Source organism: Curcuma longa, chromosome 16, assembly GCF_044706935.1.
Source record: "Curcuma longa cultivar G26 ecotype Majalengka, Jawa Barat chromosome 16, ITB_CL_G26_1.1, whole genome shotgun sequence".
NCBI classification, from domain to species: Eukaryota; Viridiplantae; Streptophyta; class Magnoliopsida; order Zingiberales; family Zingiberaceae; genus Curcuma; species Curcuma longa.
In genome coordinates this window covers 11,890,492-11,903,141 of record NC_133876.1, presented here as the reverse complement: position 1 = coordinate 11,903,141, position 12,650 = coordinate 11,890,492, and the positions used below count along the sequence as shown (strand labels likewise).

The window sequence follows — 12,650 nt, the reverse complement described above, 5'->3', positions numbered from 1 at the left end:
TTGGCAAGATCAGAGATCTTGAATGAATTTGTTCAGCAGTGTAGTCAGCAGTGCATCCCTGTTCTCGGCTCGGCTCTCCTCCATCTTCCTCCTCTGCTCCTTCTCCTCCCTCCATGACTGTTCCAACATCAGCTTCTCCCTCTCCAGCTTCTCCATCGACTGCCGCCGCTCTAGCTCGAATACCTGCCGCTCCTGCGCCCGCCGCCTCATCGTCTCGCACCGCTGCAGCTCCATCTGCTGCTGCTGCTGCAAGAATTCCTGCAGCAGTTCCTGAATGCTTAGCCTCTTTGGTTTCTTCTTCCTCTGGGAAGAACCTGATTCTGATTCAAGGCGGCGGCGCTGCTTGAACACTACACTCAGCTCATCAGAGAAAGGCCATTGCCTGCCTGCTGCACCAGGATCAACTGTCTCCTCACCCTGACGGATCAAATCCATATGTTAACAAGAACAAGATTCAGGGGCAACTTTTCATGAATTGATAGATAAAATTGAAATTTACAGAGGAAAGAAGATGCAAATCGATCTACGAACTATTGGCAGATTGAAGTGGGAATTTGGGGGAAGGGGAGAATCGAAGAGAGGCAGGACCTTGTAGCGATTGACGAGGCTCTTCAACTTGCTCTTGCACTGGTCGGGCGTCCGGTGGTAGCCGAGGTCCCTCATCCTGGCCGCCACCGCCTCCCACAGCGTCCGGTTCCGCCGCGCCGCCGAGGGGTCGCGCTCCAGGTCGGCCCTGATCGCGATGAGGTCCCCCGTCTCCTGCTGTCCCCACTGCGGAAACCGCTCCTCCTTCCTCCTCCGCGGCAGCGACGCCCCTCCGCCTCCGCCTCCGCTCGCGACCGCCATCTCCTCCCCCGGCGCAAGGCTCATCTGGATCGGGATTTCGACCAGCATCGCCATCCGTTCGCTGAGGGACTCCGCGTCCCCGCCGCCGCCGCTAAACATCATCGCCTTCGCGTGCTTGCCGAAACCCTAATTGCTCAGTTCACTCCTCTTCCGTCGGAGAGATCGAAGTAGAGTTGGAGGAGAATTGGCTGTCGCCTGTCAGGAACCAAGGCCATAGTTGTGTCTTGTGCTAAAAGATTACACAATTAGGGTAATTTTTTTTAAAAAAAAAATCCCACATTTAACATATTTCTAAAAAACTCCACATTTCTCTTCAGCAAAAAAAAAAAAAAAAAAAAAAAAATCTGTCATTTTAGCAGTTTCACATAATCGATCACATGATCATCTATGAGGAGATAAATCGAGAAATTATAATTAACCACTACGGAGAGAATATTGTCTTATCTTCGTCGAAATTCGACTCCCCACTTTAGTAAGTCTGTTTTGTACTAACCAACTCAATCATGTCTCGGGGCCATAATATATTTTTCTCTTTTTAACAAAAAGGATGGAATCTGTCATCTTCAACGGTCTCTACACGGTCGACCTCACAACTATCTATAAGGAGGTAAATCAAAAATTTAGTGATTTCAATAAATTTTCTATGGTAGTTCGCCTTAGCTCAGATTTAAAACTATCCTCAACGGTTTATGTAATCATAAATCATATTTATTTAATCATTGATTGAGATCTGTTGACTTTGTATACCATTTCGTTGTAGTTGTAAATAAACAATCTTATTATAGATCTATTGTATTATGATCTTGTCTACAGTTGACTACGATGGAGGAGTATATTACCTCAGTTTTGTCGCACAATATATTTTTCTCAAATCATAAAGGAGATTTTAATTTTTTTATCAAAAAAATATTATATTTTATTGTTCAATTATATATAATTATTTAATTATTTTATAATATTATTCAGTGTTATAATATGTGATTTCGTAATTATTATAATATATAAAAATTGAATCATATTTAAAAATAAATGAATAATTATATAATTGAACACTAAAATATGATATCATTTTCATAAAAAAATTAAAATTGAACATGAAAAAAAAAGTTGGTCCAAATATTTAAACAAGATTTGATCGTACCTTCACTCGTATTGAATGAACCAACTGCGTCCATGCGTGTTCGAGGTCCCGATGGACCTAGCCGAGCTGGCATCGAATGAACCAACTGCTGGGGTCCATGCGTGTTCGAGGTCCCGATGGACCTAGCCGAGCTGGCATCCGGAGAACCCAATCTGGTGGGCCCCGGTGAGTGGTACGACGGGGGTAGACGGATTCCGTTACCGACAAACGTCCGCGAGCGGTCAAAACCTTCACCGAGGGCAGCTTCTTTCTATGCGGGCGTTCCCATCGCTGTCTCCATAGGGAGAGTCGTTAGTGTATGCGGATGCACGGCGTTGAGGTTGAGTGCTGGTTAGGGCACACGGCCGCAGGGCGGTTGCCATGCGAGCGACGCGCGATCGCCACTCCACGCTTCGACTCGACAAGGTAAAAGGGCGGAGAGAGGAGAGAGAGAGAGGAGAGAGAAGAGAGAGAGAGAGAGAGAGCACCTCGATCGAGACCAGTCCTTCCTCCGCCTCCATCTTCCTCGCTCGACCTACCGCCGCCGCCGCCGCCGCCGAGCTCGCTGTCTCCCAGCACGCGAATCAGAGCTTCACCGGAGGAGGGAACAGCGCACAGGAGGAGAGAAGCTCGCCGGAGAGGAACTCGGAGGGACCTCGTTGTGGCTCGTCGATCTTGTCTGAATGAATGAGGTATTGTCGACCCAATCGAGCGATTTCGTTACCCTTCCTTTTTCTTTTTCTTATGCTTTTTGTCTTAGCGAGTCTGCTCTTCGGACCTATTTCGATATTGAAACTGGATCGTGCGCTTCGATTCCTGGTGATCCTCGCTGAATTGAACCTCCTTTGTGTTTCTTCCTTAGCTTAGAAGGGCGTGATGATGGATTTAAGAGGACGTAAGGTTTCAGGAAGTGAAGATGTTGGTACAGGAAAGGGCACTACATATGTAGCATCTCTTGAATCCCGTAGGCCATTTGAAACTATTTGTTTCTTGTATCGTTCTGCTGATCCTGCATAACAAAAATGGTTGAAATGTTCTTTGTGGTGAGTGTGAATGGAAAATATAGTATAGTGGAATAATCTTCTTTTTTTCAAAACCCTAATTGATGATTTTCTTTAGATGAGTGTGAGGTCTGAAAAGAGATGTGGAAGAATTAGTTATTATTGATAGGATTGCCTGATATTGTTTTTTCTTTTGTGCAAGTTCGAAGAGTGAATTCATACCGATGAATGGTGATGGAAGGCATAAATGGAAGAGTGGGATGAGGAGTGTTGTTTTGATGCTGAGTCAGGAGGTTCGATGTAGTTGGAAGTTGTCAATGTTACTCATTTTACATTGGGAAAGAGATGAGCAACATACAGGGGAAACAACATAAATTAAGATGATAATCATATGAATAACTGAAAACAGAAAAAAGAGTTTGAATGAGTCTTTATCTCCACTGATTCTCCTGCTCGCAGAGTGAACTTTTTGTATAAGGTTTTCTTTGCCAGCTATTTTCAGTCAAGCAATCAAAATGGTAACCTTGCAACTTGGTGAACTTCAGTTGGTTAATTAATGATTCTATGGAGGAGCTTCTTTGTATTGTTGTGCAAATCTTCACATTCATGGATGCTAATTGACCAGTAAATGTCTGAATTGCCTGATTTGGTAAGGACCACCATTCCAAAGAAATCTTTACCTTGGCGACATTGAATGCAGCACAACATTGTGGTTCCTTTTACATTTGTTTTCCATAATTATTATGACCCTGTGTTTAGAGAACATTAGTTATATTGAAATGATGTATCTAGTTTTGCATGAAGCTCAACAGAGGGATAAAATTCATGTAACTGACCTCAAATAGTTGGGACAAACATAGCTTGATAATGTTGACAATGATTATGACTAAAGTAAGTTTAGTCTGTTTTATTTTGATCACCGACCAATCAATCTGTCCGGACATACTGGAGGGAATGGGAATGTTTAAATGAGGGCTTCAACAAATACCTTGAGTTTTGGCGATACCTGCTCACTTACTTGATCTCAACATAGTATCATGTATATATCCACTACTTTCACCTATGTCTTGGGATACAAACAAATAATTTAGAGTCAAATGGGTCGCACACTTCCCCTCTTTGTTTATTTATTGATTGTTTTGTCCAACTCTTTTCTTTGCCAGATGAAATCAACGATAAATGGAACTGGATCCATTCAAGCAACTCATAAGATGAATCATGGTCAAGGTAATGGACCAAATTGGGTTCTTGTTGTAGGAGGTGCCTTGCTGAGCACACTTTCGATCAAGCTTGGATGCCAGCTGAAACGAATCCTCGATAACAAACAGCAAGAGAAAGGCAACAAGGGTCTGATGTGCCTGCCACTCTGTACTCTAGCATAATTTTATTTTGTAGTTCAACCCCCCTAACTGTTCAACTTCTCTCAGAAACCTGGAAATCTAAAGCTAACAGGAGATCAAGTGCCCATCAATTGCATTCAGATATCTATCTTTTCGCTCAAGACGAGGGAAATCGTTCCCAATTTCTTTCAGGTATGCTTACCATGAGCTAAAATGCATGCTTATACTTGTAATAATATCATGGAAAGTATTTTCCAATGCTTAGTAAAATCTTGTTGACCATAGCTATGACCTTTTTATGCTTGCTCATTTTTGTCATTTGTTACAAATATGCCAATAACAAGGTCACAAGACTGAACTGATAGAAGAATCAGATTGAAGCCCTTATTAAACAAGTTTTGATCTAAATAGTGTTAACTAAAAGTTTTGACAGTTATTGTGATCTAATCAATGTTAGAAGTATGTTATTCGATATAGAGATTTCAAGTGGCGGCATGCAATCCAGAAGCTCATTAACAGAAGGAGCTGATCTGTCTCTTCCCCTGGTAAAAGTCTCAGGTGCAGATACCAAAACAGGTGAACCACCTGAGCTCCTTGAGCTGCCCTGGAAGCCATGCCACCACTCGAACTGCTCCGACTCATGCTTCTCGGAGTCTGGATCTGACATCTATACCAAGAAAGAAGTGATACAGAAGCTAAGGCGGCAGCTCAAGAGACGAGACGAAACGATAATGGAGATGCAATCCCAAATCACAGAGATGCAGAATTCTCTGCGCATTCAAATGGCTGAAGCAGGGAATCTCCAGGTCCAAATCGATGCTGCCAATAATGAGTTGTTCAGCAGCCAACAAGAGGTCCAGCGACTAAGAAAGGTGATTGCTGATCATCATATCGCAGAGACAAGGAAGTGGTCTCCGCTGCCTGCGAATGGGCTGGTAAGTGCCTATCCCGATAGCATCGATGACTTGGAATCACACTTTGTGGTAGTGGACAAGGGAAAAGGAGATGGGGAGATGGTTGAGATGCTAAAGAAAGAGACGAGTGAGCTGAAGGAAGTCATTGAAGGGAAAGATTTCTTGCTTAAGAGCTACAAGGAACAGAAGGTGGAGCTGTGCTCGACGATCAAGGAATTGCAAGAGAAACTAGATTCGCGAGTCCCGGATTTCCTCTAGTGCTTTTGCTCTTCATCTTGTTCAACTAGGTAGGTTAACGATCGTTAATTGTTCTTCCAAAGCTGATTTTTTTTCTCTTCGATCTCGCTGGGAATTTAAAAGTTTGTATAGGATTTTTGGTTTGGTTTTACTGCAACTTGTTTGCCTGAGAAATCACGAAAAAAATTAGATAATCATGCTTTGATTCCTAGTGTGACAGAGAACATCTACTAGTGAAGAATCAGAAGTTAGATGAAAGTTCTAACAATGTAGTGAAGGGGATTTGCATCGTCTCATATTTGTTCCTAGATTTCTTTTTTTTGTTTTTGATAGTTCAGATATCCACGGGTCCAACGAGTCCTATCGGCCTGGTGGTCTAGTAGTTCATATGTTTCAATTTTTAAACATGGTGCCGTGGATGGCCTTCCTTTTGATTCACTCATCCGATAAATTTGAAAACGTGAACGGTCCAATGGTTTAGTAGTTCATATGTCTCAGCTCTTGAAGCATAGTTGAGTTAGTTACTGATGGAATAGATTTGTTGAAGTGGACAAGAGTTGAATCTCGACAAAACTGAGAATATTCTTCTTGCGTCGTGGTTCATTATAATTTTTCGATTTATCTCCTCACAGATGATTATGAAATCGATCATGTAGAACTGTTAGAATGACGAATTCCACTAGAAGTTGTTCATATGTCTACATTTTCAAATACAGTAGTGAATTCTTTGTCGACCTTGAGTTTCGTAGTATGCTTACAATTTGATAAAATATACTTCTACATCACCAATAAATCAATCTACCAATTACCAGATCTAGAATATCTGACTACTTGTATACAAATTTACAAAAACGATAAGTATTTAAATAAATATTAATATTTCTTTTATAGTAGTTATTTAAATATTTGCACATGGTAAATGTTGTTTGGAAGATAAAAGATTCAGCTAAATTGAGGTTGTCTCTGCCAAATGTGTTACAAAATCATATTAGTGTTCATTAATGTGTGTAAGAGGCTCACAATATACCATCAACAAACTTCACTGAAGGAAAACTTAGCAGTGAAATAAGATTACAAGAAGATTTATTCATGTAGGCGTTTAAGATTAGCAGCAAATTAATATGGAACGATGATGGACTCAATTAGCTCCTGCAGCGGGGCGAGTTCCTTCTTGTCGATCAGCCCGAACTCCTGCGGCACGATAACACAAACACATCAGCCCGCGCAACATTCTTTGCTTGCACAAACAAAAACAGAAGAAACCAACAAATTTCTCCGAATTCAGTGGTAACACATCTTAGTTATCACAAAGTAGATGACAAGAAATTGCCCAGCATAGCGAAGGTTGCGATAAACTTAGGCACTTACATAAGTGAAGAGAATGAAATGCTTGAAGCAGGTGTTGAGATGTGCCTCTTCCTTGAGGCTGACGATCTTCTGAAAATGTGAGTGGTAAATGTGGGCATAAACACGGAACAACCGCTTGAATATTGTCTTCACGACGTCTTTAAAGTTCGGAGGGAAAGGTGTTCCTACAAAAAGACAGCAGACGATAAACAACAGCAATTTAAGTTCCCTTAGTTACTATTTGGATCGACAGAATCTACCTAGCTTTTGAGGAAAAATAGATTCATCATCGAGCTGAACTTCAATCCATTCCATCAGGTATTCAACATACTTTGGCGCTGAGACTTCAATAGGTTTCTTTATTTGGACACCATCCGCCCATCGATATTCATACCTACAAATACAAATCTGCAAATAAACATATGATTTACACAAACAAGACTAATTTCCGGATCACAAAGTGAATTATCAGCTTAAAAATAGAATGCACAATCTATTCAGTAAAAAAAACAAGAGATTGAATGTCATGGGAAGTTCCCTTGTTTCCTTGAAGGAATGGAGTGTTCAAAGAAATAAAACTGGTATGCACTGTCTCTGACTGGGCATAACAAGTGTACAAATGTATCAGTTTTCTCACTGCTAGTGTTGATTCCTAATGGAGGTCAAGTATTGGCAGCTTTCAATCTCCTCATGACAAAATGAAATATTTATAATATTAGACTTACGGAAACTTGTATCTTGCAGTAATTGGCCCATCAACGGAGTTTATACAAAAACATATATGCATCATGAAATTATGCAACCCATGGTTTATAAAGAGGTCTTACCTTTCATGGTTCAATATGATGTTAAAAGAACCATAAAAGAAATCTGGAACAAAATAATAGTTGAATTTAAGCAAAACTAGACCCACAAAGCATCATACAAACTGCCTGAGATCAACTGCACCCTAAATCTTATCCCATCAGTGAGCTCTACTCAATTCCCTGTAGGTAATATAGTTAGTATATAACAAGCCCTATCTCCAATAAATTTCTATTGGGTTAATATTTCTGTTGGGTAATATGGAACAGATCTAACCAATGAGCCATAAGTTTATATAATTAGTATTACATAATACGCACCATGGATTGTCCACCTTTACCCTTCCATTGAATACAAACCTGTGACACTTTCCACAAGATGCATTTGGAAGGACAGGTACCACACTATCTTTGAGAAATCAAATGTCTTTTCCAAGAAATCATGTACTATTTATTTGTTCATTTTGTCATTGGCTCCTTCAATCTATTACTTGATTCCTGCTCTGATATTTTCCTTTTCTTTTTTTGTTCGTTTGTGGTTGTATTTCCTCTGGGGGACTTCCCCTTCCTTGTTGTTAAACATTAACCCTTAATTAAATGATTCTATTTGGGCTATTGAACAATCAACTTGGTCAAGCGACTCAAACATTCAATCTTCGTCTTAAACGTGCCACTTGACCCAATTGCACATGTAGTATTCTTTATTCAATATCAACGTATGCACAAATTTCAGCAGCTAAAATGAGAAAGGGAATGAAGTTTTTTATCTAGCGTACTTTGGCCCTGCAGTCATTGTAGGACAATTCTCTGGTGTACAGAATTCTGTCAGTGTGCCATAAAGCAAATTCACTTGATTGAAGAAATCGACAGCTGAAACAACAAAAAGAGAGCATTTAGTTTCATGTCCCACCAGCTGAAGAAACATTTTCTGAGATATACCGAAACAACTTTCTAGGATCACATGATAAAACAATATGAACATACAATATCAGAGATCACAAAAGCTAATCAAGTAAAATATGAATTTGAAAAATATGAAGAATATTACTGTTGACAGCAAGCCACTCGTTTAAGTCTTCACCAGGTGGAAGCTTCACTGCTTCCCTTAGGTTCCCACTACCTAATGTTGCATCAATATGCTTCCTGAGTTGGGCCCCCTACAAATAAAAGGGACAGAAAAAGACTTAGGAATACTCATTCTTTAATTTATAGGTCTAATAACATAGCATTAGTGAGAACTTATTCAAGATATCGGAAGATAAAATTGCATATGCAACTAGGAGTATGTACCAGGGGAAGAGTAAATATTAGCAAAAGAAATGGTCCCATGGATCCTCACTGATATATTACCATGGGCAACCATAATTACTAAGAAAAACAAACATCTTAGTGTAAACAACCATTTCCATCCTCTCTTGCTTATCTAAATGATTTCTATCTTGCATTAAGATGAAATTTATTTCCATCAGGCAATATCACTTGGGTATATGAATTTCACATTTAAACAATGGAAACTACAACTGGCAAGTAAAAAAAGACAAAGTTCATGTTGCATAAAAAAGACAAAAGACATGTGAGCCAGCATTGAAATGAAATCTCGCCCCGTCAGGCAATGCCACTTTGATATGAATTTGACATCTAAACAGGGCAAAACAAAACTAGCAAGAAAAGATAAAGGAGAAGGGACAAAACACATGTGAGCCAAACAAGAAACAACAATTGAAACAACAAAATGGAATCAATTGTCAAGAAAAAGCAGGATAGCATAAAGCACATGGAGCCCATCTTAAAACATGTTGAGACATAGCTAGCTTTTGACCAAAAGACGGATCAGATGAATCAGCACTCATTTTAAATATCTATGAGCCCCTTCTCTTCTCCCTCATAAACAAGGCCATTTTAGAAAGAAGATAATCCATGGCAATTGATACTGCCTCAAATATTTACAAAAAACGGATTAAGTACTTTTGCCTCTCTTATGGTTGAACCAACACATAACCAGTATGATTTACAGAAATAATACCAAGTGAACTACCTAGTTAAATAAAAGTTTCATTTCTATGGAACTGCTGATCTGTACCATGTGCTTTTCCTTCACTAATTGAAGTTAGAATAGAAAATTAATTTTAATGAAAAAATGCCATAAGAATAACCTAAATATCTTATATACTCCTACAAAAATGCGATGTTGGTAGTCACTAATTTATGCATAAATAAGAAAGCATATCGAGTCATTACCTTACTCCCAGAAGGCGCACTCTTCTTTGGTCGAAAAGTCCGCTGGTTCCTGGAAGAATATGTTCACGTAAGCAGAAGAACATTTGATGAATTCGCTGAAAAAGTTCCTTGTGCTTCGAACACAGATAGCCCTTAATCTATGGATCTATATACGTCTAGATCACTGTTTGAAATATAGAGAAGATAGCGTAGCCAATTGAACCAATTTTGAGTTGCATGAGAACTTTATGCCGAATTTTTACAAAATCCAAGAAGTTGATCCCTAGTTCTACCAACCAACCAATCTAATTCCAAGCGACATATATGCTACTAAAATGTTATACCATGCACCTCAAACGGAAAAAAGGGGGAAATTTTCATTCTGCAACATAAACATCACCGCGATCCCCGTACCAAATTGTCAACACACACTTGACAGACAATGGATAGCTCTTGATAAGGGATCAACCGATAATTGCAACACATCCCATCCATAAAGACGAATCGCCTGGCTTCCAGACGGAAGAATTATCGAGACGGACCGAGGAAACGATGAAAACGAAAGAAGAAAACAAACCCTCAAAACACAAAATCCCCATCCGCGATTCCAATCCATTTGGGAACACCTCAGCTCACGAATCCACCCGCAAAATCGACGAGATTGGATCGATGAAAGCGAAACGATTCAAAGAACTAGATCGAAATCGATGAAGAAGGTACCGTCCGAGACCGAAGAGACTCATGGCCGATCGGATCTGATCGCGAGAGTTTGGATCACGTTCCTCGTCGCCCCTCCCGTTCGTCGATGGCGCGGAGAGAGCTCGGAGCATTCGCGACCTGAAAGATATAAAAAGGACGAGGAACTCGGTCGGTTCCTGATCCCTGAATTTACGGAGACAGGCAACAGAGACTTGTCGTCGGCATAAGATAACCAATAGTGATCTGACAGGTAATAAAACGAGATTATTAGTCGGAAAGCCTGTTCTGAGTTTTTTTCGCATTGCCTTATTCAATCGCCTGGCTGGATCGCGCCACCAGACACGAAATTCGTTTTATTCTCAAAGTTGGAGATGTCGAACCGAGCTGCCAACGGTCTGGTCTGGTCTGGTCTGGTCGATTTGACCCATACCTGATATAGTTCGGTCTTTATCGAGCGTGCCAAGTAAGACCTGACCTAATCTGGGTCAGGTTGGATCGGGCAGAGATGACTCGTCTTGTAGGTGCTATAACAGCATCTCTATTTTAGCAAAAAGATGAAATCCATCATTTCAGCAGTCCCACACGATCGGTTCCACGACCATCTATAAAGAAGTAAATTGGAAAACTGTAATTGACCACTATAGAAAGAACATTACCTCAGCTTTTCCGGGGGCTACAAGAGCATTTCCATACGACAACGACAAGCAAGGCATTGCGAGTAAACATGATTGGCACTCTTAGAACTCAATATATAGACAAGGTTACAAGTATCGATTTGGCAATTGAAGGATAAGCATATGCTGTAGACTAGATCTTTGAATTACCTGATCTGGGTCAGGTCGGGTCGGGTAGAGGTGGCTCGTCTTGCAGGTGCTACAACAGCATCTCGATATGTCTCAGTCAACTACTCGATATCGGAACCGAATTGGAACGAGATGCACACACTTAGTACTCGATAATTGAAGGATAAGCATATGCTTTAGACTAGATCTTCAAAAGTGCCAAATATAATGAAGAATTCCCTGAAAGAACAATGATTTTGTATGAAACTCATATGAACCTGAGCACAGTTTGCAGCCAATTTGAGGTTTGGATATTGCTTGTTCGAGCCTTTTAGACCGACCTTTGAAGCATGATAACCATGCATGCTGCGATAAATTTCTACAGTCGAATGTAGTCATCGCAAAGCATGATCAATCAAAGAAAAACTCTCATAAGAAATTCATGTGTACCTGAAAGAACAATACAGTTTTCGGCCAACAATTTGAGGTTTGGATATAGCTTGTTTGAGCCTTTCAGACCTTTGAAGCATCGTAACTGTGCTACGATAAGTTTCAACAATCGAAAAATAGTCATCATAAAACATGATCAATCAAAGAAAAACTCTCATAAGAAATTCATGTGTGTACCTGAAAGAACAATACAGTTTTCGGCCAACAATTTGAGGTTTGGATATAGCTTGTTTGAGCCTTTCAGACCTTTGAAGCATCGTAACTGTGCTACGATAAATTTCAACAATCGACAAGTAGTCATCACAAAGCATGATCAATCAAAGAAATACTCTCATAAGACATTCATGTGTACCTGAAAGAACAATACAGTTTCAGCCAACAATTTGAGGTTTGGATGTTTGCGCCTTTCAGACCTTTGAAGCATGGTAACCGTGCTACGATAAATTTCTACAGTCGAATGTAGTCATCACAAAGCATGATCAATCAAAGAAATACTCTCATAAGCGGCAATCACACTGAACAATCAATCAAGGAAAGCTTCATGTACTAGTCAAACTGAAAATGTTTGTGCAAATAATAATCTGACATCGTAGATAAAAGAATGACGATACGGTGGGATCCAAAACTTTATGCAGTCATATTCCTTGTATAACTCTTCTTAGCAGTCACAAATAGAATGTTCGTTCTAAATCTGAGTTGTTTCAGTTTTTGAAGTTTTATCATTTCTTGCCAACTTCAATTTCTATGACTCCAACTAATCGATGTTCAGAATATCAATCTTGTGCCTTCCTTGGTCCATCCTTGGACCTGTACATACCGTATATCATGCAGGTACTTGATAAAGTACAAATGCCTCGATCGTTTAGTATCTAACACAAAATAGCATGTTTTAAC

General features: G+C 40.0%; 4 protein-coding genes across 5 annotated transcripts; 1 reads left to right on the top strand and 3 right to left on the bottom strand.

Annotated features, from left to right (window-relative positions):
* Nucleotides 1-2: 2 nt before the first annotated feature.
* LOC141847304 (uncharacterized) lies at nt 3-1,081 on the bottom strand. Its single transcript, XM_074735318.1, has 2 exons — nt 589-1,081; nt 3-417 (listed from the first exon to the last, which is right to left on the bottom strand). The coding sequence occupies exons 1-2, from the start codon at nt 946-948 to the stop codon at nt 10-12; spliced, it is 768 nt and encodes a 255-aa protein (XP_074591419.1). The 5' UTR covers nt 949-1,081; the 3' UTR covers nt 3-9.
* Nucleotides 1,082-2,282: 1,201 nt separating this feature from the next.
* Nucleotides 2,283-5,732, top strand: LOC141847303 (uncharacterized). 2 transcript variants are annotated; one of them, XM_074735317.1, is made up of 4 exons: nt 2,283-2,658; nt 4,131-4,314; nt 4,395-4,499; nt 4,860-5,732. In XM_074735317.1, exons 1-4 carry the CDS (start codon nt 2,650-2,652, stop codon nt 5,477-5,479), a joined length of 918 nt encoding a protein of 305 aa, XP_074591418.1. In that variant the 5' UTR covers nt 2,283-2,649; the 3' UTR covers nt 5,480-5,732. The 2 variants fall into 2 exon arrangements, with proteins under 2 accessions (XP_074591418.1, XP_074591416.1); XM_074735315.1 differs by having other exon boundaries at nt 4,785-5,732.
* Nucleotides 5,733-6,415: 683 nt separating this feature from the next.
* LOC141847396 (MOB kinase activator-like 1A) lies at nt 6,416-10,651 on the bottom strand. Its single transcript, XM_074735440.1, has 7 exons — nt 10,546-10,651; nt 9,847-9,895; nt 8,657-8,765; nt 8,385-8,478; nt 7,066-7,199; nt 6,827-6,990; nt 6,416-6,649 (listed from the first exon to the last, which is right to left on the bottom strand). The coding sequence occupies exons 1-7, from the start codon at nt 10,566-10,568 to the stop codon at nt 6,575-6,577; spliced, it is 648 nt and encodes a 215-aa protein (XP_074591541.1). The 5' UTR covers nt 10,569-10,651; the 3' UTR covers nt 6,416-6,574.
* Nucleotides 10,652-11,196: 545 nt separating this feature from the next.
* LOC141847395 (uncharacterized) lies at nt 11,197-12,641 on the bottom strand. The gene is made up of 5 exons (XM_074735439.1): nt 12,109-12,641; nt 11,934-12,018; nt 11,757-11,841; nt 11,648-11,685; nt 11,197-11,546 (listed from the first exon to the last, which is right to left on the bottom strand). The coding sequence occupies exons 1-5, from the start codon at nt 12,178-12,180 to the stop codon at nt 11,509-11,511; spliced, it is 318 nt and encodes a 105-aa protein (XP_074591540.1). The 5' UTR covers nt 12,181-12,641; the 3' UTR covers nt 11,197-11,508.
* Nucleotides 12,642-12,650: the final 9 nt, after the last annotated feature.

Bases quoted from the DNA above. Each gene is read 5' to 3' on its own strand.
- LOC141847304 (XM_074735318.1), bottom strand. From the start codon at position 948: ATGATGTTTAGCGGCGGCGGCGGGGACGCGGAGTCCCTCAGCGAACGG. The intron at 418-588 runs GTCCTGCCTCTC...TTGATCCGTCAG, and splicing joins GCCTCGTCAATCGCTACAAG to GGTGAGGAGACAGTTGATCC.
- LOC141847303 (XM_074735315.1), top strand. The intron at 4,315-4,394 runs GTCTGATGTGCC...AACTTCTCTCAG, and splicing joins GCAAGAGAAAGGCAACAAGG to AAACCTGGAAATCTAAAGCT. The intron at 4,500-4,784 runs GTATGCTTACCA...TATTCGATATAG, and splicing joins TCGTTCCCAATTTCTTTCAG to AGATTTCAAGTGGCGGCATG.
- LOC141847396 (XM_074735440.1), bottom strand. From the start codon at position 10,568: ATGAGTCTCTTCGGTCTCGGACG. The intron at 8,766-9,846 runs GTAATGACTCGA...TTTTATTTGTAG, and splicing joins GTGCGCCTTCTGGGAGTAAG to GGGGCCCAACTCAGGAAGCA. The intron at 6,991-7,065 runs GTAGATTCTGTC...GTCTTTTTGTAG, and splicing joins TATTTTTCCTCAAAAGCTAG to GAACACCTTTCCCTCCGAAC.
- LOC141847395 (XM_074735439.1), bottom strand. From the start codon at position 12,180: ATGCTTCAAAGGTCTGAAAGGCGCAAACATCCAAACCTCAAATTGTTG. The intron at 11,842-11,933 runs GTACACACATGA...ATCGTAGCACAG, and splicing joins AAACTGTATTGTTCTTTCAG to TTACGATGCTTCAAAGGTCT. The intron at 11,686-11,756 runs GTACACATGAAT...ATTCGACTGTAG, and splicing joins AAACTGTATTGTTCTTTCAG to AAATTTATCGCAGCATGCAT.